The 27,950-nt window shown below is 45.5% G+C and overlaps 1 protein-coding gene across 1 annotated transcript in view; it reads right to left on the bottom strand.

Moving 5' to 3' along the window:
* csmd2 (CUB and Sushi multiple domains 2) overlaps nucleotides 1–27,950 on the bottom strand; it is a 1,866,499-nt gene that overhangs the window by 478,910 nt on the left and 1,359,639 nt on the right. Inside the window, exons 15-17 of the mRNA XM_078237109.1 lie at nucleotides 24,751–24,945; nucleotides 13,628–13,766; nucleotides 2,044–2,231 (exon numbers count right to left, since the gene is read on the bottom strand). Coding sequence (XP_078093235.1) covers nucleotides 2,044–2,231; nucleotides 13,628–13,766; nucleotides 24,751–24,945 — 522 coding nt within the window. The remainder of the gene's footprint in view (nucleotides 1–2,043; nucleotides 2,232–13,627; nucleotides 13,767–24,750; nucleotides 24,946–27,950) is intronic.

Here is a 27,950-nt window from a genome sequence, read left to right as displayed (position 1 = left end):
AGCAAACTGAGGGTGGCACAGTGGTTATTACTGTTGCAGCACAGCGGCAGGGACCCAGCTTGGGTCACTCTCTGTGCGGAGTCTACGCGTTCTCCCCGTGCCTGCGTAGGTTTCCTCCGGGTGCTCTGATTTCCTCCCACAGTCCGAAAGATGTGCTGGTTAGGTACATTGGCCAGAGTGTGGCGGCGAGTGGATTTTCACAGTGACTTCATTGCAGTGTTAATGTAAGCCTATGTGTGACACTAATAAATAAACTTTAAACTTAGGAGCAGAGGGACCTGGGCATATATCTGCATAAATAATTGAAGGTGACAGGACAGGTTGAGAGAGCTGTTAATAAGCATACAATATCGTGGGCTTTATCAATAGGGGTCTAGAACACAAAGCAATTAAGTTATGTTCGACTTCTAAAATGTTGGTTTGGCATCAATTGGAATATTGCATCCAGTCTTGGCACCACACATTACAAAGAATGAGAAGGCATTAGAGAGGATGCAGAAAAGACTCACGAGAATGGTTCCAGTGATCAAAGGCTTCAGTTACATACAAATATTGGAGAAATTGTGACCGTTCTCCTTGGAGAAATTAGAACTGTGCTCCTTGGAGAAAGGAAGATGAGAGGGAACTTGATGGAGATATTTAAAATCATAACGGGTTTGGACAGAATAGATCAGAAAAACTGTTTCCGTTAGTGGATGGATTGAGAACCAGAGGACACGGATTTAAGGTAATTGGCAAAAGAAGTAATGGCGACATGAGGAAAAACATTTTCAGGCAAAGTGTCATTAATTTCTTGTGAAGTATATATAACATGTATATATGTAGTTTTTTTTTAATGTTTAAGGGAAATGTTTAAAAATTCAGCTTTATTCTACAGGCAGTTGGTATGTCTGGTAGGAACACAGCTCAGATGCTGGGAGAGCAAGTGTTTCTAGTAAGTAGAGTGAATAGACTTTACTTAAGTTCCTCTGGGATTTCTGATTAGAGTGAGTGACAGGGTCATGTGATGATTTTGTTAATGTATAGAGCTTGGTCTGTAGCAGAGAGAAACAGCTTTGCAGTTTTAGTTTGGAATTGTTTGAAGACAGAGGTTTCTGCAAATTGCTCTGAAACTCATTTTCTCTCTGAAAGCTTCAAGACTCTCTGCACACAGTATAACAAGTATATTGATGGTTTCTAACTATTTAAAGTGGAATTTAAGTCTGTAAGAGGAGTGTTGCTTATTTGGAACTGAAACAGTGATAAGTTAGAAATTAAAGTCATTTCCTTTTCATTTTTAAAATATTATTCAACTGTTAATGGTAAAACTGCTTCATTTGTTAGAATGATATTTAAACTTTGCTATTAAATAAAGTTTGTTTTACGATATCATTATTTTGTCAATGAAATTACTCCTGGAGCGAAGCATCCTATTCTCACATTTGTGCCAAAATAGAAAAATTGTTAAGGTTTAGTCTGGCGTCCTAATGCAACTTGGGGTTCTGGTCAAGTACCCTAATGATCTGGAATGCACTACCTGAGAGGTTACTGGAGGCAGAGTTAATTGAGGTTTTCAAAAAGAAATTGAATCATCACTTGAAAAGTAAATGACTGCAGGACTATGGGGAAAAGGCAGAAGAGAGCTGTGGGAGATGCTCCTTCAGAGGGCCAGCACAACATGACAGACTGAATGGCCTCCTTCTGTCTGTGCTGTAAGCATTCTATGATTTTATTCCACAAATCAAGATATAACAATGTTCCCATGGGTAAAATGTAAAGCACCGATCAGTCATCGAGGTTTGGGCCAGAATTCACTGACCTCGCCTGTGGCTGGGATTCCCGGGTTCTGCTGCAGTGAAAGGGGATTTGGCTGAGTGCTAAATTCTCCGTTTTCACTGGAAGCGATGACGGAGCATCCATCATCGGAGAATTCCAGCCATTATCTTTGACAACCAACCCTGCGGTGACTTGTGACTTTTGAAGTAAACAGAAGAGTATCTGCTGGCTGTATTCAGTACACCATCCAGGATTTGCAGGTGTGTATCGAATTTCTAAATGACTTACTTTCAAACCGAATTTGGAACCCAACATCCGAGTGGCTTTTGTCAGTCGAGAAGAGGACGTAAAGAAAGTTGCTGGTGCTGATCAGAAACTGAGGCACTTGAGTACCATGGTAGAGACCTATCAGTGGTGAAGAGTAAGATTTTCCATCTCGGACTTCCAAAGTGTCATAGTTTACTTCAGTTTTAAATCTAAAAGGGAGAACAAATGGTTATCGGAGTATGAAATATAATTTTTGGGAAGGCAATGGCCAGGTGATATTATCGCTAGACTATTAATCCAGAAACTCAGCTACTGTTCTGGGGACCCGGGTTTCAATCCCGCCACAGCAGATGGTGGAATTTGAATTCAATAAACATGTTTGGAATTAAGAGTCTGCTGATGACTAAGAAACCATTGTCAATTGTCATAAAAACCCATCTGGTTCACTAATGTCCTTTAGGGAAGGAAATCTGCCGTCCTTACCTGGTCTGGCCAACATGTGACTCCAGAGCCACAGCAATGTGGTTAACTCTCAAATGCCCTTTGAAATGGCCTAGGAAGCCACTCAGTTCAAGGGCAACTAGGGATGGGCAATAAATGCTGGCCACCAAGCGACGCCCGCGTCCCACAAATGAAAAAAAAAATTGCAATCAACTTGGGACACACATGATGGGCGGGCGGGCTTTTCCAGACATTCCCACTGGTGGGATCTACCTGTTTCCGCTGATGACAACCCCCCCACCATGGGTTCCCAGGTGGACGGTGCGAACATTGAGAAACCCCGTTGACAATGGCGAGACTGGAAGATCCTGCCAACAGCCAATGGCAGGCTACCTCTGTTGCCGCAAAACATATCGCATTGGCAGGGGGTGATTTTTTGGCCACGCTCACCCCAAAACTGGAAAATCCCACCCTGGATCAATTTGCATGGTCTTGTCCCACACGCTACAATTGCTGACTTATATAACAACTTATATAAGTAACGACTTATATATTTTTAAATCTGTACATTACTGACACGGAATGAGTACATAAACAAAACCAATGACTTTAAGGACATTTCATAACATTTCATAACAGTATGATGTAACTTTTGCCTGTCCCCACACAAGTACACATGGAGCTCTGCACATAACATTTGATAGCAATTTTCTATCTCTGTTTCCTTATGCCTTTCATTAAAACCTTTCATCATATTAGAGAGGCAAGGACTGATTACGGTCAGTCAGCTTTGAGAGTGGAAAATTATGTCTCACAAATATGATTGAGCTTTTTTGAAGGGGTACCAAGAAGGTAGAAGAGGGCAGTGCAGTCAACGTTGTCTATATGGACTTTAGCAAAGCCTTTGACAAAGTACTGCATGATAGGTTGATGCACAAGGTTAAATCTCATGGAATCCAGGGTGAGGTAGCCAACTGGATACAAAATTGGCTTGATGACAAAAGACAGAGTGTGCTTGTAGAGGATTCTTTTTTCAAATTGGGGGCTTGTGACCAGTGGTGTGCCTCATGGATCGGTGCTGGGTCCACTGTAACAATGAATACAGGAGTTGGGACGTCTTGTTGAAGTTGTACAAGGCATTGGTAAGGCCACACTTGGAATATTATGTACAGTTCTGGTCATCCCATTATAGAAAGAGTGCAGAAGAAATTTACTAGGATGTTACTGGGACTTGATGGTTTGAGTTAGGAGAGGCTGGATAGACTGGGACTTTTTTCTCTGGAGCGCAGAAGGCTTCAGGGTGATCTTATAGAGGTTTATAAAATAATGAGGGGCAGAGATAAGGTAGGATAGTCAACATCTTTTCCCAAAGGTAGGGCAGTCTAAAACTAGAGGGCATAGGTTTAAGGTGAGAGGGGAGAGGTACAAAAGAATCCAGAGGAGCATTTTTTTCACAGAGGGTGGTGAGTGTCTGGAATGAGCTGTCAGAGGTAGTAGTAGAGGCGGGTACAATTTTATCTTTTAAAAAGCATTTAGACAGTTACATGGATCAGATTGGGATAGAGGGATATGGGCCAAACACAAGCAATTGGGACTAGCTTAATGGTAAAAACTGAGCAGCATGGCCAAATTGAGCCAAAGGGCCTGTTTCCATGCTGTAAGCCTCTATGACTCTATGTTCTTCACAGCTGTACTTGTGCAAAGCATTGATATATCCCTCATAGCTAATTCTGTTGTTGAAACAGTACATCTCAAGAAGCAAAAATCCCAATCAGCATTGGATACAAATGAGCTCAGCAATACTTGATTTGTACATTGAGTGCAGGGCCAAAAGGTGGTCCTACAGCTTCACTTTACTCTTCCTGATTATGATCCAACAGCAAGAAACATCAACTATTTCACCTTTTGAAATCAGTGCAAGGGGCTTGAAGACCAGAGATATCTATCCTTTCAGAATATTTGACATGATGTGATTAGGAAGACTCTCAATTGGTCATAATTTCACACCATGAGCAATTTTTTTTGTCATGTGCCAGTGGGGAGTAAACCTTCCTATGCATATGACACTTTATAACAAGTATAGCATATATAATTTAATGGCATGTTTATGGGACATTTATTATAATTTAAATGGACTGAAAGTGAGTGCATTTTTTTTTGCTGCTTTAAATTCCAGTGAACTGCTGGCTATGGGAGCAGAACAGGAGATAGGACATTTGCATAATATATTAGAAGATTAAATGTCTCAGCTTTTAAAATAAATGTCCTTGTTTCCGTTGATTTAAGAGGTGTTAGGCAATATATTTTGGTGAATTCCGGTTAGAGCCGGCTGATAGTGCGTGGCAAAGACTTGAAGACTCGCATTTGAAATTAGACATAATAGCAGTCAAATAAAAACAGCTGGCCAGAAATGACAACAAAAAACATTGGGGCAAATATTTCCATTCCGCCCTCCACAGGAATCGTAGCAGGTGAGGGACGGACCATGGAAAGGTCCGTTGACCTTGGGTGGGATTTTCTGGTTTCAGGGTGAGCGCGGCTGGAAAATTCCACCCATTGAAGAGGATAGGACAATCATGTTAGAAAAGGGTAGATATTTGTTGCAAGCCAAGAAAATGAAGAATAAGTTTGAGAGGCAGCAAAGAAGAGCAGACGGTGAAGAGAATGGAGAGGGCCCATTGGTTTCCATCAACAAAATACAGAGAATGGTGTCTTTCTGATAGCTTCAAGATTCAAAGATAAAGTACTCAAATTAGGATGAGGATAACACTTTCTCTCCTTCACCCGAGTACACAAAGAATTGGGTGCAATCCTCCAAGCCTTCCACATCCTTTCACCCTGCCCTCTTCCACCTCTCACACATACATGTGCCTCTAGGAAATAGCTCAATAACCTCCACCTGTACGAAGGTTTTGAAATCTGTCCTTTACCATTTCATCAATTGATTTTGAGAAACAAATGAGAAAAAAAAACTTGTAGAAGAGAAAAATCTTTAAGCAGTTAATTTGATGAAAAAGCACTGATGCATTTTTGGAAAATGGGTACACTACAAACAACTCAGACTACACAATCTGCATTCATCTAACAGAGACACATCTCCAAGCAGAAATATAAATTCCAAGCCCAGTTCTTTGGAAGAGCTTTAAATTCAAACAGATGAAATCATTAGAAGGCACTGATTCTACGAACAAATGTAATTGTGTTATTGTGCAATCTGATATCGATGTCTTTTTTATTTTGTTAAAAACGTATTTGACATCAGAAATTTCAGCTATTGAGAAAAATAGAGTTTTTTAAATCTCAGGAAGCATTTTGAGTGATTGCGGAGAAAAGATAACACATCATTACTGGCTGACATTACAGTCTTGAAATTTAACACTGCAATGCTGTAACATATAATATTTGCAAGCAAGTGTAATGGGCAATCACAGAATTTAAACATTAGACTTCAGGAGGGAATGCTGGAAAAGTAGGCTTCAATCAAGCCCATGGCCTATATCAGAATTATATTTCATTAGGTAAATTATATCAGGTAAATACTTGCAAGAGTGCCTTGTCTTTCAACACCTCCCACCCCCCTCCCCTTACCCCACCTGCAAGGCAAACTGCTACATTCCTCAGGTTGTCCTCTCACAATCTTTGTTCTGCCATTCACACATTCCGATGGACACTCTTAGCACCTTTCTTAGCTTTTATCATCACCATTTACATTCCCACCCATTGTATGACTTTGTGACTTGTGTGACTTTCTTTGTCTTTAACTCTGATGAAGGGCCATCCTGATTCAGAACTTTGACTGTATTCTCTCTCCACAGATGCTGTCAGACCTGCTGAGTTTTTCCAGCATTTTCTGTTTTTTCTTTCAGATTCCAGCACCCGCAGTATTTTGCCTTTATTTTATTGCAAGAGCGTGAAGTAATTTGTTGAGAACATGGCAGTGTCGAATCTGTTTGCGGAGACTAACTACCAAGTAAAAATGGACTGAAGGTGGAAAACACCTTAACAGCTTCAATGAGACAATGTGGAACTGATTGGCTCCTATTTTCCCATGACGTTAAAATTCAAGTCTTAATCTGTCTGTTACTCACAGTAAAAATGAGGAGCTTTTCATTTTATAGCTATTTAGAAACTGTTTTAATGGGTATAAAGTACATATTCTTCCTGCTGAAAAACATATTCGCACCACTTCTAACTACATCTATTAATTCTCAGCCCTTCATATACATTATGCAAAGTGAATAATGACGCACATACATAGAAACCCTACAGTGCAGAAGGAGGCCATTCGGCCCATCAAGTCTGCACCGACCACAATCCCACCCAGGCCCTACTCCCATATCCCTACACATTTACCCACTAACCCCTCTAACCTACGGATCTCAGGACACAAAGGGGCAATTTTAGCATGGCCAATCAACCTAACCCGCACATCTTTGGACATACCAATAAATGTTTGCTTTGAATGGGTAGTGTTGCCATGGTAGAGGGAATGAGAATCAGCAGAGAGGTCAGTCTGAACTGTCCCAGCATTGGCCTTGAGGCAAATCTTTTGCCCAACCTCATAATCAGGAAATTGGGAAAGGGTCAAAGAGGGAGGAAATCCACTTTAAACTTATGACCAGGATTTTACCAACAGTGGCATCGGGACCTAAAGTAGGTGAAGGAAGTGGAACTACAATATTCATAGAACAGAACAGTGCAGGAGGCCATTCAGCCCATTGAGTATGCACTGAGCACAATCCCACTAAGACCCTATTCTCGTAACCCCTCATATTTACCCTGCTAATTCCCTGATACTAGGGTCAATTTAGCATGGCCAATCAACCTAACCCGCACATCTTTGGACTGTTGAAGGAAATCAGAACACCCGGAGGAAACCCACATAGACATAGGGAGAATATGCAAACTCCACACAGACAGTGACCCGAGGCCGGAATTGAACCCGGGTCCCTGGCGCTGTGAGGCGGCTAACCACTGTACCACCGTGCCGCCTCCAATTGTTGCCATGCCCCTTATTGTTGGGGTTGTTCCAATGAAAGGTTGGCAGGCATGGGAGCCAGTCCATTAGGTAACTCAGGCTAGACTGGCACCATCTTTCAAGAGCAGCCCTGAGCAGTTCTAATGCCTTGGGCCCTGGAGGAAACTGAAAAGAAGGCCTTGCAAGTGAAGAGATTGGGAAATGGTTGGAGATAGAGCAAGAGTGATGTTCAGGTTTTCTGAAGCCTTCCGGGAGGTGTTCCTCCAAGCAGCATGGGCTCGGGGGGGGGGAGGCCTTTTCTTTCCGGACTGGAGGAGGAATCTGGTTTGCTGGAGGAAAAAGGCAGGGATGGAGATAGTGGAAGAGATGAACAGGCCACATATGCAGTTGCAGTGGTGAAAGAGTATCAATGACCTGATATGTTCTAGCAAGGTGAATGCAATACATAACTTACCATCTTAAATGTCGCAAAGGATAAATATAAATTTGGAGAAAAGTGGTACTACCCAGTTAATGTCAATGTTCAGGTTGCCTTTCTACTCGCTGTGGAGGCCACTGGTCAATCAAAGTTGACGCCTGCAGTGCCAGCATTGCATAGCCACGTGCAGGAAGCATCACTGCGGCACCATAATGGTCAGTTAGGCTGCCACCAAACTCAGTACGATGTGCGAGTGACCAACTGAATTTAAATGCTTGCAGTAAAAAGATGCACAAAGCAAAAGAAGAACTGGAGGGTGGCATCATTTTTATGGTGATCCTAACCCCAATCTCGGGATAGGCATTTTGGAGCTCAGAGACATGGGGACATTACAGGCAATTACTGATGGTGAGACGGATGCAGAACCCCCCAGAGAATGGATGGGAACAATAGCCTCTCTGAGGAGCACAAAGCACAGTGTTCATCTGGCCACCACCGGTCATATGGAACTCTAGATGATGATTAGCCAGAAGGTACACTGCCTTCTCAAAATTGTTCTACTTCTTTCAGGCCATGTACAAAATAAGCCAAGTGCTGAGCGTGCAGGATAACCTTCCATCTCTGTGGAGCAGGAAGGGACCTCAGACGGGGCAGCATCACATCATTTCCATGTACCGTCCACTGATGCACATACTCTCATGTCAATGGATAGTTAGCGAGTAGCAAAGGAATCACAATCTGGTCAACACAGTGGAGACACACTCCAAGTGGCTGACAAAGACAGTGAATGTTGTGGTGGCTCTCATTCAGAGGAATGTGAGATCTCAGTGATGCTCAGCTTCCCACTAACGAAATGCCTCTGGAGTCAACACCAATGGGATAGACGCCGCAGCTGTAGCATGAGGTATGTGAACATCTGGTGGTGTTTCCAGAGGCTCTGCACACTCATGTGCAAATGAAGGAGGAGTCCATCCATGCTATGAGTGTAGATATATCACTGGTCATGCATGGCATTCTCCACTGAGGGAGCAGTGAACCTCTTGGAGAGCCTCATTCAGAAAAGCACGCAGTGAATGTTGGAGATGCACGCAGAGCTGCATAACATTGTCACCACTATGAGCTCTGTCGAGTAATGGCCAGATGCAAGGAGCAAGCAGTCATCTCCACATCCTCGAAGTCAAACTCCCTTCAGGTATGCAGGGAGGGACAAGTGTGTCCTGAAAAGTAAGAGGCGCTTCTACCTAAAGATCCTGGATGCTGCTTTCAATGCACTTCTAGAGTGGACAATGGGTCCACTGCTCCTCTAATGACAGAGGCGCTCCTGCACCAGTCCTCAATATGGATGGGCTTTCAGGGCTAATAACCAGAAGACAACTGCAATGGATGTTGAAAACCATGGATTAGAAAGGATTAATCTTCTAGAGCCTGCCTCCACCTGAGGAGGAGAACCATGTCCGGTTTCCTCCCACAGTCTGAAAGATGTGCTGGTTAGGTGCATTGGTCATGCTAAATTCTCCCTCAGTGTACCTGAACAGGTGTCGGAGCGTGGCAACTAGGGGATTTTCACAGTAACTTCATTGTAGTGTTAACGTAAGCCTACTTGTGACACTAATAAATAAACTTTAAACAAGTTGCGCAGAAGACCGTGTACCATCATGACACACAAGACCCATGCTGAGGCAAAGTGTAGGATATTGAAGACATGTAGAACTATCATTTATTAAGACATCTTCAGAAGCTCTATGGTCTGCTCAATGGTCATTTGAGTTGTCACATCCCCTCTGCATCCATGCTGGGGTTCCATACAGGGGTAGGGAGATATATCCTTACTGGGTAGCCCTTGTTACCCAATATCCATCCTTGAGGATGTGTGGGCCGGAGCATCTGGGACTTGTCCCAGTATGAAGGTGTAGTAACAAGTTCCCAGAAACCTTGCATAAACCTGAAGGATGCATTTGCCATGGTCACGGGCCAGTTGTACACTGAGCGAGGGGCAATCTTTCTTTTTGATCAAGATTGCTGTCTGGCCTATGGGAGGCTTGATGGCCACATGTTTGCATTCGATCACACCCTGTACCTGGGGAAATCCAATGATCGCCCAAAATCCGACAGCCCTCTCAACCTGATGATCCAGGTTGGTACAAATGTGCACACACTGGCCAAGCCTCTTGAACATGGCATTGGTGACATTCTTGATGCACTGATGATCCACGTGCTAGCTGAATCCCATTGATGTTGTCATGAGATCCCTGAATGATCCTGAGCCGTAAACATTCAGCAAAATGGTGACCTTTGCTGCCACATGCAATTGGTGTCCACCACTCTTCATTGGGCTCAGTTCCTCCTCAGTCAGGATGCACAATTCAATGACCACCTCCCTGGGGAGGCACAGTGTTTGCTGAAATGCCTGCTCCGACATTTGCAGGAAACTGAACCCTTGAAGGCAACCCCTCTCTCGTGGGTAGTGTCATCTGCAAATGAGAGGATAGCTTTCTGCCCCTTTGTGCCCTTCAGGGGTCCACGCCCCATTTTAGCCTCATGATCTTTGTGCCCCTCTGGGGTGCTGCAGCCCCACTCCTGGTGATGGCAGTTCTCTTCCTCTCTGCTGCTCCACCACACAAAGCATGAGTGTATCAGACCCATTGAAAGTTGCTGTACTCAAGGCTTCTCAAACCTGCCCTCTTACTCTGTACACGCTGGCAGCAGGTCAGAGAGGACTCTCAACCACAATGTCTTTCATGTGCTCACCAAGTATGGCAAGCCCTCGGATTGCTACTGTCACTGTTTACTCACTATTCCAGTGCCTACGAAGCCATGCCACTTCTCACCATGAGTGCCTATTGCACTCTTCTGCTGAGGTTCCATAAAGCTGGTAAAGTTCCGAAGCTCTGCTGCCATCATGGCTGCTAAATCACTCATTGCCCATTTGATAGGCTCAATTCACTCCCCCCACCGCCCCCCCCTCCCCCCCCCCTCCCCTCCTGTCAAGTATGGCCTTCATTGACAAAGCCAAACACCTCTGGGAATATCCCCACACAGCGCAAACATGTCGGGGTTCCCTCCTGACACCATCCACTGCTATTCAACAGCAATCTCAGCCTTCCTGAACAGCTCTACAGCGCTGACAAAGTTTCACCATTTCCGTTGTCCCAAGGAAGTTTCACTCCAAACCTTATCACAAACTTCTTAAACTCAGCATCAGGATAACTGTTTACTGTAAACCAAATAATAGTGGATCATTCAGCTTGACAGACCACTGTTCAAGTTCTTAATATTTTTAACTAATATCTGCAGTTTTACTGGTGCAATTTCTTCAAAACCAATTAATTTGGAGAGTGACTGCTTATTTCGGCAGTTTTTTTTTAATAAAACACAGTTCTTCACCAAATAGCTTTAAAAATATCAACAGAAAATGCTGGAAAATCATAGAATCCCAACAATGCAGAAGAAGGCAATTTGGGCCATTGAGCCTGCACTGACAACAATCCCACCCAGGCCCTATCCCCTTAACACCACACATTGACCCTGCTACTCCCCTGACAGTAAGGGGCAATTTTGCATGGCCAACCTAATCTGTACATCTTTAAGAGCGTGGAAGAAAACAGGAGCACCTGGAGGAAACCCATGCCGACATGGGGAGAGTGTGCAAACTCCACACAGACAGTGACCCAAGTCGGGAATTGAACCCAGATTCCTGGCGCTGAGAGGCAGGTCTGACAGCATCTTTGGAGCGACAACAGGGCTAACATTTCAAGTCGGGTTGACTCTTCATCAGAAGAATGCAATCATTGAAACATCAACTCTGTTTTTCTCTCCACAGATGCTGTCAGAGCTGCTGAGATTTTCCAGCATTTTCTGTTTCTATTTCGGAATCCAGCATCCACAGAATTTTGCTTTGAGCTTTATATTGAAAATCATTGCAAAGCCTTTTCTGCAGAGAAAGGGGGCATAGTTATAGGGTTCGTGGTGGGAGATATAGGAAGGATATCAGAGGTAGGTTCTTTACGCAGAGAGTGGTTGGGGTGTGGAATGGACTGCCTGCAGTGATAGTGGAGTCAGACACTTTAGGAACATTTAAGCGGTTATTGGATAGGCACATGGAGCACACCAGGATGATAGGGAGTGGGATAGCTTGATCTTGGTTTCAGATAAAGCGCGGCACAACATCGTGGGCCGAAGGGCCTGTTCTGTGCTGTACTGTTCTATGTTCTATGTTTTAAGAGGCTTTTATTCAAAAACCCTTCCACATACCTGGCTTAATGTTGGACCTACGCAGGTATCCTTTCTGGCGTGTGGTGACATCGTGCAATGAACCCCATGCAGTCTCATACAGTAACACCCAAATCAATTTCCATCCTATACCCATATACGACTCTCTGTCTCTCAACTCGATTTCTCTTTCTAATGGCACCAAAATATTCTTACAACTTTACCACTTAATTAATCTGAAACTAATGTATTAGAGGATAGAATATGGTACTTGCAGGGAAGAGTCTGTGAAAATTAATCTGCAACCCCATTTAACACAGCGAGAACATAAGCATGAATATGATCAAGATGACAATCACAGAGCCTGAAAGATCCAATATGACTGCAAACTCTTTGATTTGCCTTTCAGCAATGATTACTGAAGTTCAATGACTGAATAAATAGAGTCTGATTTCCCTGTAAATCCTTCATTACCAAAGCTTCACATATCACGGGGAAATCATTGCTTGCATTGAGACAGTATATTAGCATTTTATGGACACGATTCTAATCACTGAAGCTGTGTCAATAGAGATGACTAATGAAGTTTGTGGATAACACTCTCTATAGATTAATTCTCAGGATGAAAGTGTAGCTGGCATTTATTGTTCACTTCTCAATGTATGGATCATGTTGGCTTGCTAGGCCCCCACAGTTAGGAATCACACCATATGAGTGTAGTACTGGATTTGCATGTAGGCTACACTGCATAAATAAAACAGCTTTTATCCCTGAAGGGCATGAGTGCATTATTCAGGTTTTATGACAGTAGTCAAAGTCATTGGGCAGCACGGTGACACAGTGGTTAGCAATGCCCCCTCACAGGCATTGGACCCGAGTTCAATTCTGGCCTTGGGTCACTGTCTGGGTGGAGTTTGCACATTCTCCCTGCGTCTGCGTATGTTTCCTCTGGGTGCTCCGGTTTCCTACCACAGTCCAAAGATGTGCGGGTTAGGTGGATTGGCCATGCTAAATTGATCATAGTGTCAGGAGATTAGCAGGGTAAATATGTGGGGTTACGGGAATAGGGCCTGGGTGGAATTGTGATCAGTGCAGACTCGATGGGTTGAATGGCCTCCTTTTGTACTATAGGATTCTATGATATCTATGATAGTTATTTTTGCTGATCTCAGCTTCTTAGTTTCCGGATTTTTGAATTCAAAATCTATGGAGGAATTCTCCGGCCTCCCAGCCACGATTTTCCCAGTGTGCTGTTCACTGGCGGCAGGATTCTCCAGTCCCTCCGCTGTCAATGGGATTATCCATTGATGTCACCTCACGCCACCTCGGAACCTATGGACGGGGGTGTGTTGCCAGCAGAACCGGAGCATCCCACCGACGTGAACGGCCAGAGAATTTCCCCCTTTGAGTTGCCATTTTTGGATTTGAAATGATGTTGTGAGGATTATTAGCCCAGGCCTCTCTATTCTTAGTTCAGTTGACTACACTGGTGTATCACACCATCCGCTGAATGCATTCCGGCGTGGCCTACAGCCAAGAGTTGGAATGTAAGCAAGTACCTGTCAAAAGTTATTTTGATGGGATATCCGGGTTGAGCTTCAATCAACCACACACAGTTCAGTGCATCCTTGTAAAATCCTGGCCAGCCTGGAGATAGTATCATTCCAGTTGGAGCAGTTAGGTGACCTCCACACGGTGCTGTTGGGAAGCAAACACAGAGTGAAATACAGCTTGGCATAATACACAGAATTGGCTCAGTAAGAGCTCTGGAATTTATTCTAATTTCTGTATGGTTTAAATAATATACAAAGTAGGCTGCGTATAAGAACACAGGAAGAGGAGAAAGCCATTCTCTCTTTACTCTAAACCAATGTATATCAGTAGCAAGTGGATACAAGTCATGTTCCCTCTATTTTTTTCTTTTGGATACACAGTTGATTTTATTTTTTGGATAGCGGCGTGGCCACAGAGCTTACAGGAAACATTGGGCAGAATTCTCCCATTTTGAGACCAAGTCCCGTGGCGGGGGGAGAACGTGGAATGTTTCCCGCTGTGGAGGTGGGGGGGGGGGGGGGGGGGGGGGGGAACATGCCAAATCTTCCAGCCCCATTAATTATGCTCTGGCATTTTACACCATATTTAATGGTGGCACAGAACTGGATGGTGCATATTCCGCCACCATGTCTAGGCATCATATTGAAACGGTGCCCAATGTCACTAACCTATGATTGGGGAAAGAAGATAGACCTCCTGAAAGTGAAAATGCATCTCTGGGAGCAGTCTCAGACCGGAAGATGGACTTCCTAAGAAAGAAGATGGATCTCCAGGAACAATCTAAGGCTGGAGGATGGACCTTCACCAAGACATCAAATCTCTCAGGTCTACCTGCAAACTCACCTCCCACCCACTGCTGTGGTGATCCAGGGTTAAGGATTGCAGGCAGCCTCCATCCTGAACTCTGGAGGCAGCCCCAAGCATTGTCCAGATGTGTCCCGACATCTGCACGCCACATTGTTCCAAGCGTGTTTCACGCCGACGTGTTTTCCTGCCGGCATTGCAAAGAATCTTGCATGGGGCGGGATCGGGCCTTGCATCCCATTAACAGATGCAAATGAGGTTCACACCAGTCTCTGGTGGTGAGCTGCTTTCTTAAGCAGCCATGTGTTGTGAATGTTTGAGAATGGTTAAATCACCCAGCTTTACTAACTACCTGTAGTGAAAATCTGAGTTCCAATTTTCTGTTGTTTAACTCAGAAAGAACGGTGGGGGAGGTTGCTCAGAAATGTGTGCATCCCATTTGCTTAATATTGTTCCATTCCAGTCAAGTTGCAGAAAACAGAAAAAAGAGCGGTAGAGCTATAGTTATTGGGGACTCGTTTGTTAGAGGGATAGATAGGAGGTTCTGTGGCAACAAGAGAGACTCATGGATGGTATGTTGCCTCCCGGATGCCAGGATCCGTGACATCTCCGACCGTGTCTTCAGGATTCTAAAGGGGAGGGGGAACAGTCACAAGTCGTGGTGCACGTCGGCACCAAAGACATAGGTAAGAGAGGGGACGGGGATTTAAAACAGGAATTCAGGGAGCTAGGGTGGAAGCTGAGAGCCAGGACAAAACAGGTTGTCATCTCTGATATGTTGCCGGTGCCACGGGATAGCGAGTTGAGGAACAGGGAGAGAGTGCAGTTAAACACATGGATGCAGGGATGGTGTAGGAGGGAGGGTTTCAGCTATGTGGATAATTGGAACACTTTCTGGGGAAGGTGGGACCTGTACCAACAGGACGGGGTGCACCTGAACTAGAGGGGCACCAATATCCTGGGAGGGAAATTTGCTACAGCTCTTCGGGGGGGTTTAAACGAATTTGTCAGGAGGATGGGAAAAGGAGTTGTAGTCCGGAGGTCAGTGAGTGTAGTGAGGTACTGGGAAGGGTATCATGGTCAAAGGTGGGTACCAGCAGACAAGAAGGTGGGTTGAAGTGTGTCTACTTCAATGCAAGGAGCATCCGAAATAAGGTAGGTGAACTTGGAGCGTGGATTGGCACTTGGGACTACGATGTTGTGGCCATTACGGAGACATGTTTAGAACAAAGACAGGAATGGTTGTTGGAAGTTGCGGGGTATAGATGTTTCAGTAAGTGTAGGGTAGCTGGTAAAAGAGGTGGAGGAGTGGCACTGTTAATCAAGGAGAGTGTAACGGCTGCAGAAAGGCATTTCGAAGGGGATCTGCCTACAGAGGTAATATGGGCTGAGGTTAGGAATAGGAAAGGAGCGGTCACGTTGTTAGGAGTTTACTATAGGCCCCCAAATAGTAATAGAGATGTGGAGCAAGAAATTGCTAAGCAGATTATGGATAGGTGTGGGGGTCACAGGGTAGTTGTCATGGGGGACTTTAACTTTCCAAATATTGATTGGAGCCTTTATAGGTCGAATAGTTCGGATGGGGCAGTTTTTGTGCAGTGTGTGCAGGAGGGGTTCCTGACACAATATGTGGATAAGCCGACAAGAGGTGGGGCCACATTGGAATTGGTAATGGGAAATGAACCGGGCCAAGTGTTGGATTTGGTTGTGGGAGAGCACTTTGGAGATAGTGACCACAATTCGGTGTCTTTTGTTATTGCAATGGAGAGGGAGAGGGCCATGCGGCAGGGCATAGTTTACAATTGGGGGAGAGGTAATTATGATGCAATCAGGCGGGAATTAGGAAACATAGGATGGGAACAAAAATTGTCAGGGAAAGGCACTAATGAAAAGTGGAACATTTTCAAGGAACAACTACTGCATGTCCTTGATAGGTATGTCCCTGCCAGGCAGAGAGGAAATAGCCGAGTGAGGGAACCATGGTTCACAAAAGAGGTGGAATGTCTTGTCAAGAGGAAGAAGGAAGCATATGTAAGGTTGAGAAAACAAGGTTCAGTTGGCTCGATGGAGGGTTACAAGTTCGCAAGAAATGAGCTGAAAAAGGATTTAGGAGAGCTAGGAGGGGGCATGAGAAGTCCTTGGCGGGTCGGATCAAGGAAAACCCCAAGGCTTTTTACTCTTATGTGAGGAATAAAAGAATGACCCCAGGGTGAGGTTGGGGCCGGTCAAGGACGGCAGTGGGAATTTGTGCATGGAGTCAGAAGAGATAGGAGAGGTGATGAATGAATACTTTTCTTCGGTGTTCACCAAGGAGAGAGGCCATGTTTTTGAGGAAGAGAGGGTGTCACAGGCTGATAGGCTGGAGGAAGTAGACATTCGGAGGGAAGATGTACTAGCAATTTTGAATAAACTGAAAGTTGATAAGTCCCCTGGGCCTGATGAAATATATCCTAGGAGTCTTTGGGAGGCAAGGGATGAGATAGCAGAGCCTTTGGCATTGATCTTTGCATCCTCACTGTCCACGGGGGTGGTGCCAGAGGACTGGAGAGTGGCGAATGTAGTTCCTCTGTTTAAGAAAGGGAATAGAAATGACCCTGGTAATTATAGGCCGGTTAGTCTTACTTCGGTGGTCGGTAAGTTGATGGAAAAGGTCCTCAGGGATAGGATTTACCACCATTTAGAAAGATGCAGCTTAATCCGGGATAGTCAGCACGGATTTGTGAAGGGCAAGTCTTGCCTCACAAATTTGATAGAATTTTTTGAGGAGGTAACGAAGTGTGTAGATGAAGGTAGTGCAGTTGATGTCATATACATGGATTTTAGTAAGGCGTTTGATAAAGTCCCCCACGGTCGGCTTATGAAGAAAGTAAGGATGTGTGGGATAGAGGGAAGTTTGGCCGATTGGATAGGTAACTGGCTATCTAACAGAAGACAGAGGGTGGTGGTGGATGGAAAATTTTCAGACTGGAAACCGGTTACCAGCGGAGTGCCATAGGGATCAGTGCTTGGTCCTCTGCTATTTGTCATTTTTATAAATGACTTGGAGGAGGGGCTGAAGGGTGGATCAGTAAATTTGCTGATGACACCAAGATTGGTGGAGTAGTGGATGAGGTGGAGGGCTGTTGTAGGCTGCAAAGAGATATAGATAGGATGCAGAGCTGGGCTGAAAAATGGCAAATGGAGTTTAACCCTGACAAATGCGAGGTGATTCATTTTGGTAGGACAAATTTAAATGTGGATTACAGGATCAAAGGTAGGGTTCTGAAGAATGTGGAGGAACAGAGAGATCTTGGGGTTCATATCCATAGATCTCTGAAGGTTGCCACTCAAGTGGATAGAGCCGTGAAGAAGGCCTGTTGTGTGTTGGCGTTCATTAACAGGGGGTTGGAGTTTAAGAGCCGTGGGGTTATTCTGCAACTGTACAGGACCTTGGTGAGACCACATTTGGAATATTGTGTGCAGTTCTGGTAACCTCACTATAAGAAGGATGTGGAGACACTGGCAAGAGTGCAAAGGAGATTTACCAGGATGCTGCCTGGTTTGGAGGGTAGGTCTTATGAGGAAAGGTTGAGGGAACTTGGGCTTTTCTCTTTGGAGCGGAGGAGGTTGAGAGGAGACTTGATAGAGGTTTATAAGATGATGAGGGGGATAGATAGAGTGAATGTTCAAAGACTATTTCCTCGGGTGAATGGAGTGGTAACTAGGGGGCATAACTATAGGGTTCATGGTGGGAGATATAGGAAGGATGTCCGAGGTAGGTTTTTTACTCAGAGAGTGGTTGGGGTGTGGAATGGACTGCCTGCAGTGATAGTGGAGTCAGACACTTTAGGAACATTTAAGAAGCTATTGGATAGGCACATGGAGTGCTTCGGGATGATAGGGAGGAAATAGCTTGATCTGGGTTTCAGACAAAGCTCGGCACAACAACGTGGGCCGAAGGGCCTGTTCTGTGCTGTACTGTTCTATGTTCTATGTTCTAAAACAAGCAGTCTCAAGATTGCAGTTTCCTTTCCATTTAATGAATTCACTCATGGGATGCTGGTTGCACCAGCAAGGCAAGCAGTTATTATCAATCCCGAATTGCCTGTAAGAAGGTCGTGTTCACACCTGCAAAGCTGTTGAGAAAGGAGTCCCAGGATTTGAGATAGAGACAAGGAATGAGTGGCAATATATTTCCAGGATATTGTGTGGCCTGGATGTATACTAGACAGTGGTAAGCATAGAATCTTTACAGTGCAGAAGGAGGCCATTCAGCCCATCGAGTCTGCACCGACCACAATCCCATCCAGGCCCTATCCCCATAACCCCATGCATTTACCCTAACTAGTCCTCCTGACACTAAGGGGCAATTTGGCATGGCCAATCCACCTAACCCGCACACCTTTGGACTGTGGAAGGAAACCGGAGCACCCGGAGGAAACCCACGCAGCCAGGGGGGGGGGGGGTAATGTGTACACTCCCACTGCCTTTGTTATTCTAGGTAGAAGAGGTTTCAGGTTCAGAAGATGTCGAAGAAGGAGCCTCCATGAGTTGCCGAAGTGCATCTTTTAGATGGTACACACTGCGGTCAGATTACCCCCAGTGGCGAAGAGAGTGAATGCTTAATGTGGTGGATTAGATGCTCTGTCCTGTACTGTACTCAAGTTCTTGAATGTTATTGAATGCGCACATGAGCGGGCGCAGGCTTGGAGGGCTGAAGGGCCTGTTCCTGTGCTGCATTGTTCTTTGTTTGTTCTTTGTTCTTGAAACTGCATTCATTCAGGCAACTGAAGAGTATTCTATCATACTCCTGACTTGTGCAGTGCAGATGGTGGAAAGACCATGCTGATTCAAGTTGCGAGTCACTTACCACAGAAAACCCAGCTTCTGACCTGCTCTTTTAGCCACTCTATTCACATGGCTGAGCTAGTTAAAATTCTAGTCACTGGCAACTCCAGGATATTGCTGGTGTGGCTTTGAAAATGGCAATGTGCTTCAATATAAAGGGAAAGTGGTTAACCTCTCTCCTGTTGAAGATGGTCTTTGCCTGACATTTCAAGTTTGTAAAGTTTAAGTTTATTTATTAGTGTCACAAGTAGGCTCACATTCACATGCAACAAAGTTACTGTGAAAATTCCTGGTCACCACACTCCGGCGCCTGTTTGGGTACACTGAGGGAGAATTTAGCACGGCCAATGCACCTAACCAGCATGTCTTTCAGACTCTGGCAGGAAACTGGAGCACCCGGAGGAAACCCACGCAGACACGGGGAGAATGTGCAGACTCCGCACAGACAGTGACCCAAGCCGTGAATCGAACCTAGGTCCCTAGCGCTGTGAGGCAGCAGTGCTAACCACTGTGCCACCGTGTTGCCTGGTGTTTGAGCAACAAAAACGTTGCTTGCCACTTATCAGCATAAATCTTGCTGCATGCAACACAGACTCATTCATTAAAGGACTAATTGTGATTTGTACTGAGCACTGCCCAGTCATCAGTGAACATCTCCACTTCTGGCCTTTTGATGGAAGGATGGTCTTGCTGAAGCAGCTATTGGAGCTGGACACTATCTTGAGGAACACATGCAGTGGTGTCTTATGTGCACATTTTCAAGTTGCCTTCCTAGTGCTGATTAAATAACATTACGTTTCAGCCCAGTTCAGAAACCTACACTTAGATCTCAATCTTTTTGTCAAAGCATGAGCAGCAGTGCGTTGTAAATTTAAACAACACTATATCCTCCACTTCATCAAACTCTCAGTTAGTCATGCTCCATTAGCCAGCTCCTCTTGGTCCACTGACAGCTCTTTTGTTGTAAAAAAAAAACGATTTTACTATACGAAGGGTTCTGTTGTGCGCACACTTTATTGTTTCTTTCTCACTTCATCTGTTAAAAATAGTCATTGGTCTATCAGGTCAAACTCAACTGCACACGTCATTAATATGAACTAGCAGGTATTATGATACCATAGATACAAAAATATAATTCACGTTGAAGAGACACAGAGATCACATCCTTTCTTCTACCACAATGCTTCCCAAACTGCAAGGATATTTTCTGAGGAATGTACAGAGCAGTTCATCTGATCTGAACAATGATGTTAATTTTTTTGTTATATCTAGTGAGAACAAATGCTAAATCTGAATATCCAACACTTGTCTTGTTTCCAGCCTCAAACAGTCAAAGAACAAAGAACAAAGAACAGTACAGCACAGGAAACAGGCCCTTCGGCCCTCCAAGCCTGTGCCACTCCTTGGTCCAACTAGACCAATCGTTTGTATCCCTCCATTCCCAGGCTGCTCATGTGACTATCCAGGTAAGTCTTAAACGATGTCAGCGTGCCTGCCTCCACCACCCTACTTGGCAGCGCATTCCAAACGCCCACCACTCTCTGTGTAAAAAACGTCCCTCTGATATCTGAGTTATACTTCGCCCCTCTCAGCTTGAGCCCGTGACCCCTCGTGCTCGTCACCTCCGACCTGGGAAAAAGCTTCCCACTGTTCACCCTATCTATACCCTTCATAATCTTGTACACCTCTATTAGATCTCCCCTCATTCTCCATCTTTCCAAGGAGAACAAGCCCAGTTTACCCAATCTCTCCTCATAGCTAAGACCCTCCATACCAGGCAACATCCTGGTAAACCTTCTCTGCACTCTCTCTAATGCCTCCACGTCCTTCTGGTAGTGCGGCGACCAGAACTGGACGCAGTACTCCAAATGTGGCCTAACCAGCGTTCTATACAGCTGCATCATCAGACTCCAGCTTTTATACTCTCTACCCCGTCCTATAAAGGCAAGCATACCATATGCCTTCTTCACCGCCTTCTCCACCTGTGTTGCCACCTTCAAGGATTTGTGGACTTGCACACCTAGGTCCCTCTGTGTTTCTATACTCCTGATGACTCTGCCATTTATTGTATAACTCCTCCCTACATTATTCCTTCCAAAATGCATCACTTCGCATTTATCCGGATTAAACTCCATCTGCCACCTCTCCGCCCAATTTTCCAGCCTATTTATATCCTGCTGTATTGCCCGACAATGCTCTTCGCTATCCGTAAGTCCAGCCATCTTCGTGTCATCCGCAAACTTGCTGATTACACCAGTTACACCTTCTTCCAAATCATTTATATATATCACAAATAGCAGAGGTCCCAGTACAGAGCCCTGCGGAACACCACTGGTCACAGACCTCCAGCCGGAAAAAGACCCTTCGACCACTACCCTCTGTCTCCTATGGCCAAGCCAGTTCTCCACCCATCTAGCCACTTCTCCTTGTATCCCATGAGCCTTAACCTTCTTAACCAACCTGCCATGTGGGACTTTGTCAAATGCCTTACTGAAATCCATATCGACGACATCCACGGCCCTTCCTTCATCAACCGTTTTTGTCACTTCCTCAAAAAACTCCACCAAATTTGTAAGGCACGACCTCCCTCTTACAAAACCATGCTGTCTGTCACTAATGAGATTGTTCCATTCTACATACATCCTGTCTCTAAGAATCCTCTCCAAAAACTTCCCTACCACGGACGTCAAGCTCACCGGCCTATAATTTCCTGGGTTATCCCTGCTACCCTTCTTAAACAACGGGACCACATTCGCTATCCTCCAATCCTCAGGGACCTCACCCGTGTCCAAAGAAGCGACAAAGATTTCCGTCAGAGGCCCAGCAATTTCATCTCTCGTCTCCCTGAGCAGTCGAGGATAGATGCCATCAGGCCCTGGGGCTTTGTCAGTTTTAATGTTCCCTAAAAAACCTAACACTTCCTCTTTCGTAATGGAGATTTTCTCTAACGGGTCAACACTTCCCTCCGAGACACTCCCGGTTAACACGCCCCTCTCCTTCGTGAATACCGATGCAAAGTATTCATTTAGGATCTCCCCTATTCCCTTGGGTTCTAAGCATAATTCCCCTCCTTTGTCCCTGAGAGGTCCGATTTTCTCCCTGACAACTCTTTTGTTCCTAACGTATGAATAGAATGCCTTAGGATTCTCCTTAATCCTGCCTGCCAAGAACATCTCGTGACCTCTTTTTGCCCTTCTAACTCCCCGTTTGAGTTCTTTCCTACTCTCTCTGTATTCCTCCAGAGCTCCATCTGTTTTCAGTTGCCTGGACTTAACGTACGCCTCCCTTTTCATTTTAATCAGATCCTCAATTTCCCTGGTTATCCACGGCTCTCGAATCCTACCTTTCCTATCTTTCCTTTTTACAGGCACATGCCTATCCTGCAGCCTTATCAATAGTTCCTTAAAAGACTCCCACATGCCAGACGCGGACTTACCCTCGAACATCCTCTCCCAATCAACATCCACCAATTCCTGCCTAATCCGGCTATAGTCAGCCTTCCCCCAATTTAGCACCCTGCCCGTAGGACAGCACTCATCCTTGTCCATTACTATCCTAAAGTTAACAGAGTTGTGGTCACTATTTGCCACATGTTCCCCTACCAAAACTTTGACGACCTGACCGGGCTCATTTCCCAGAACTAGGTCCAGTATAGCCCCCTCTCTAGTCGGGCTATCTACATACTGTTCCAAAGAACCTTCCAGTACGCATTTTACAAATTCCTCCCCGTCCGGACCCCCAGCTCTAAGCACTTTCCAGTCTGTGCCAGGGAAATTAAAGTCCCCCACTACAACAACCCTATTTTTTCTGCACCTATCCAGAATCTCCTGACATATCCTTTCCTCCACTTCCCGTGAGCTGTTGGGTGGTCTGTAGTACACCCCCAGCATAGTGACTGCACCCTTCCTGTTTCTGAGTTCCACCCACAGCGACTCAGTACATGACCCCTCTAAGTTGTCTACCCTCTGCACCGCGGTAATATGCTCCTTAACTAATATCGCTACTCCCCCACCTTTTTTAGCCCCTCCTCTGTCTCGCCTAAAACACTTATACCCCGGAATATTCAGCTGCCAGTCCTGTCCTTCTTTTAACCAAGTTTCCGTCACCGCAACCACATCCAAATTCCGCATAAGCATTAAGGCCCTAAGTTCGTCTGTTTTACCCGTTACGCTCCTCGCATTGAAGCAGATGCACTCCAGACCTCCAGGCCCAGTCAGGTCCTCCTCCTCCAGAGTGCTCCTCTTCTTAGCTAGCCTTGCCCTGGCCCCCAGCTCAACCCCAGCCTCAGTATTTACTGACCTCCTGTTTTGTTCCCCACCCCCCTGCCACACTAGTTTAAATCCTGCCGAAACACTCTCGCAAAACTCCCAGCCAGGATATTTGCTCCCTTCCAGTTGAGGTGTAACCCATCCTTTCTGTACAGTTGCCATCCTGACTTGAAGATTTCCCAGTTATCTATGAATTTAAAACCCTCCCTCTTGCACCAGTCCTTTAGCCACGCGTTCAACTGTAGAATCTCCCTGTTCCGAGCCTCACTTGCACTAGACACCGGGAGCAGTCCAGAGATTGCTACCCTGGAGGCCTTACTTTTTAACCTAGCACCCAACTCCCTGAATTTCTCTCGTATGACCCCCCTGCTCTTCCTACCTACATCATTTTCACCAATGTGTACAATCACATCCGTTTGACTACCTTCCTTTTTAAATATGCTTCCTACCCTCTCGGAGACACCCCGGCACCAGGGAGGCAGACTACCATCCTGGATTCTCGTTCACTCCCACAGAACCGCCTGTCCGTGCCTCTAACCATTGCGTCCTCCACAACTATCACTCTCCTAAACCCCTTCTTTCCCTTCCGGACCCCTGAGCCTGTCTCCGTGGAGGCGATCTGGTCCTCGTGGCTTACCCCTGGAGGGTCATCCCCCTCCACAGAATCCAAAACAATATACCTATTTTGGAGGGGGACAACCACAAGGGATCCCTCCACAGACTGCTCACTCCCTTCCCTTCTCCAGTGGGATTTTAACCCAAACTGATACAAGGCTTAAGTTTCACTTTTTTTTTCGCAGGTCACTCAGCCTCAATCCTGAACAGTTGTTCTGATGCCGGTGTTGGACTGGGGTGGACACAGTAAGAATCACGAGCTTTCGGAGCACTGCTTCTTCATCAGGTGAGTGGACCAGGTTAAAGTCCAAGAGGTTTATTTGGAATCACGAGCTTTCAGAGCGCTGCTCCTTCATTACCTGATGAAAGAACAGCGGTCCGAAAGCTCGTGATTCCAAATAAACCTGTTGGACTTTAACCTGGTGTTGTGAGACTTCTAACTGAACAATTGTGGTCATTGTTTTCTTTGTCGAAATGAGAACAGTATGATGCTTAGGAAAGATGATATTTGGTTGTGAACCACAGACCTCAAATCAAAATGGATCCCACCAAAATTACCGCTCTTGTAAACTAGTACCTGGCTGATACATAAGCATAACTGTTAAAATGGTCACCTTCACATCTTGGCACAGCACTGTCCCAGACCACGTTTCCATCTTTCAGGATACAGGAGATCGTTTCTGATCCATGCGTCTTCAGAAAGCCTTCCTCACATAGAAAAGATACAGTGCTTCCCAGCTGCAGGCTTTCCCCAAATCGTCTCCCATTCACTGGCACCCCGGGGTCAGGACATTCATTGTGTCGGAATGCTGAAGGAATACAAACAGCAGTGGGTGTTTAATGCAGTATGCTCACATTCTCCAGCATGAGGTTATGCTTTTGAGTTATAAAACAAACTAAAGAAATATTCAGGTCATGGCTAAATGATACTGAGAAAACTTCAGCCACTTTATCAAAAATTGAGATTTCCTTGAAGTCTTTCACAGATCAATGCCTAAACCAGTGGCTCCCAAAGGGTGCGGCGCGCCACACTGGTGCGGCGAGAGAGGATGGCAAGTGTGGCGGGAAGATTCAAGGACAATCAAAGAAGCATTTAAACATGGTTTAAACAAGCATTGTTTTATACTTTCTGGATGTCCCATGATCATATTATAAAGTAGTTGTGTTCTATGTTATGAATCAAGCACTTCTAGGAGTTGTTTTCTTTTGTTTTTGAATGTATTTCTTATCAATAAAAAATTCGGTGTGGCGCGAGCAAATTTTTATTCCGAAAGTGCGGCCCAGTGAAAAAAGTTTGGGAACCACTGGCCTAAACAATCCACAGTAATGGGCAGAAGGATGTATATAGAAATGGCCATTCAACTTATCAAATTCAGTCTCTCCAAGATACATATCCAATGGACATAAGTTTCATATATAATATGTAACTCCCTCCGAAAGAAACCATAGGTAAAAGTTACAAAATAGGAAAGCTTGAGGTTACTTCTTCCTCGCCCCATGGAGTCATCCTGTGTAAAATGCAATATGTTAGCTCTGCAATATACAGAATATACAGCCACTCTTACTATCTTAATCATATGATTACCTCCAGGATCACAGGGCACTGTAAGCAAAGACTTCCACACAGCACTTAATGACTAGACTTACTCATACAACCTTCAATCCAACTCCTAACAAGACACTCATCAGTTATTTATATAAAATTAAAAATATATATTTTTAGAGGCAAAATACTGTGGATGCTGGAATCTAAAACATAAACAGAAAATGCTGGGGAAACTCAGTAGATCTGAAAGCATCTCTGGAAAGAGAGTAGGGCCAATGCAGAAGGAAGCCATTCAGCCCAACGAGTCTGCACCGACCACAATCCCACCCAGGTTCTATCCCCATAACCCCATCCATTTACCTCAGCGAGTCCCGCTGACACTAAGGGGCAATTTAGCATGGCCAATCCACCTAACCCGCACATCTTTGGAGTGTGGGAGGTGATGCGCGATATAATTCATGAGGCTAGAGATGCTCGAGGAAATAAAGGCTTTTATTGACTACTACAATAGAGCTACCATATATAATACACGATCCCAGACTAAAGGGTCCCAGACAGAGCAGTGACCTTTATACCTCTCCCAGGAGGCGGAGCCCGACTGGGATGTACCATAATAACTATAATACAGGTAGAACAGCCCAACCCTAACCCCAACAGTAAAATGTAGAACAGCCCAACCCTAACCCCAAAAGTAACATATATACAGACTCATAGTACTGGCCAGACCCTGGCTCAGTACTACTTGGTGGGAACCAACTATGGTTCACCACATTCACCCCTTCTTTGAAGACAAAGGCCGGCGGGGTACAAAAAAACACAGAACAATTGGTCATCAGTCTATAAGTTCAGACGGTCTGGGGGACCGCACTGTCGTTGTGACCTCCTCAACACCGGCGATGACACTGGTGTAGGCACTCGCGGTGGCGTTCTCCCCAAGGCGGTGTCCAATGGCTCTTCCAATGTCTCACGGGCCGGTAGACCCCGAGGTGGTGACAATCCGCTGAACTCGGACACGCCTTGAAGTGGCGACCATCTCCTGGACTCAGGCAAGCTGTACACGGGAGTAAAAGGGTTAAGTGATGGTCCCGATGCTGCCCGCGCCGTGTCAGGAGGGGAAACAATAGTTGGGGGGTCTCTAACAGGAGGTATGGGAGCGACAGGGGTTTCCAAGTCCCCTGCTGGCGCCAGGTCTTGAATCGAGACCGTGTCCTCTCGCCCGTCAGGGTATGCCACATAGGCATACTGAGGGTTGGCGTGGAGAAGATGGACCTGTTCAACCAAAGGGTCGGACTTGCGGGTCCTAACATGTCGCCGCAGGAGGACAGGTCCTGAGTACGTCAACCAAGACGGTAATGAGGTCCCAGAGGAAGACTTCCGAGGGAATGAAAACAGTCTCTCATGGGGAGTAGCGTTGGTTGCCGTACACAGGAGTGAGCGTATGGAGTGGAGCGCATCAGGGAGCACCTCTTGCCAACGGGAGACTGGAAGGCCTTTTGACTTCAACGCCAGTAAGACAACCTTCCAGACTGTAGCATTCTCACGTTCAACCTGTCCGTTACCCCTAGGGTTGTAGCTCGTGGTTCTACTAGAGGCAATCCCGTATGAGAGCAGGTATTGCCTCAAGTCATCGCTCATGAACGACGAGCCCCTATCGCTGTGGATGTAACAGGGGTAACCGAACAGGGTGAAAAGATCACAAAATGCCTTGATAACCGTGGCAGCGGTCATATCAGAACAGGGAATGACAAAAGGGAATCGTGAGTACTCATCAACCACATTGAGGAAGTACACATTCTGATCTGTCAAGGGAAGGGGGCCCTTAAAATCCACACTCAGTCTTTCGAAGGGACGAGCGGCCTTAACGAGTTGTGCCCTGTCAGGTCGGTAAAAGTGCGGTTTGCATTCCGCGCATACCCGGCAGCTTCTGGTTATGGACCTGACATCCTCCACCGAGTAGGGTAGATTCCGGGCTTTTATGAAGTGGTAGAGCCGAGTGACCCCTGGATGGCAGAGGTCATTGTGGAGAGCCTGCAATCGATTCTCCTGCATACTGGCGCATGTTCCACGCGACAGGGCATTTGAGGGCTCGTTGAGTTTCCCTGGACGATACATGCTGTCGTAATTATAGGTGGAGAGTTCGATTCTCCACCTCAAGATCTTATCGTTCTTGATCTTATCCCGTAACGTGTTATTGAACATGAACGCCACACCGCTTCACGGCGTCTGGGTGAATAAAGCTCTCCGTGCTCCCGCTGTCAAACAGACAAT

This window comes from Mustelus asterias, chromosome 21, assembly GCF_964213995.1.
Source record: "Mustelus asterias chromosome 21, sMusAst1.hap1.1, whole genome shotgun sequence".
NCBI classification, from domain to species: domain Eukaryota; kingdom Metazoa; phylum Chordata; class Chondrichthyes; order Carcharhiniformes; family Triakidae; genus Mustelus; species Mustelus asterias.
The sequence above is the reverse complement of the archived record's forward strand: the minus strand, read 5'-3'. Positions and strand labels throughout refer to the sequence as shown.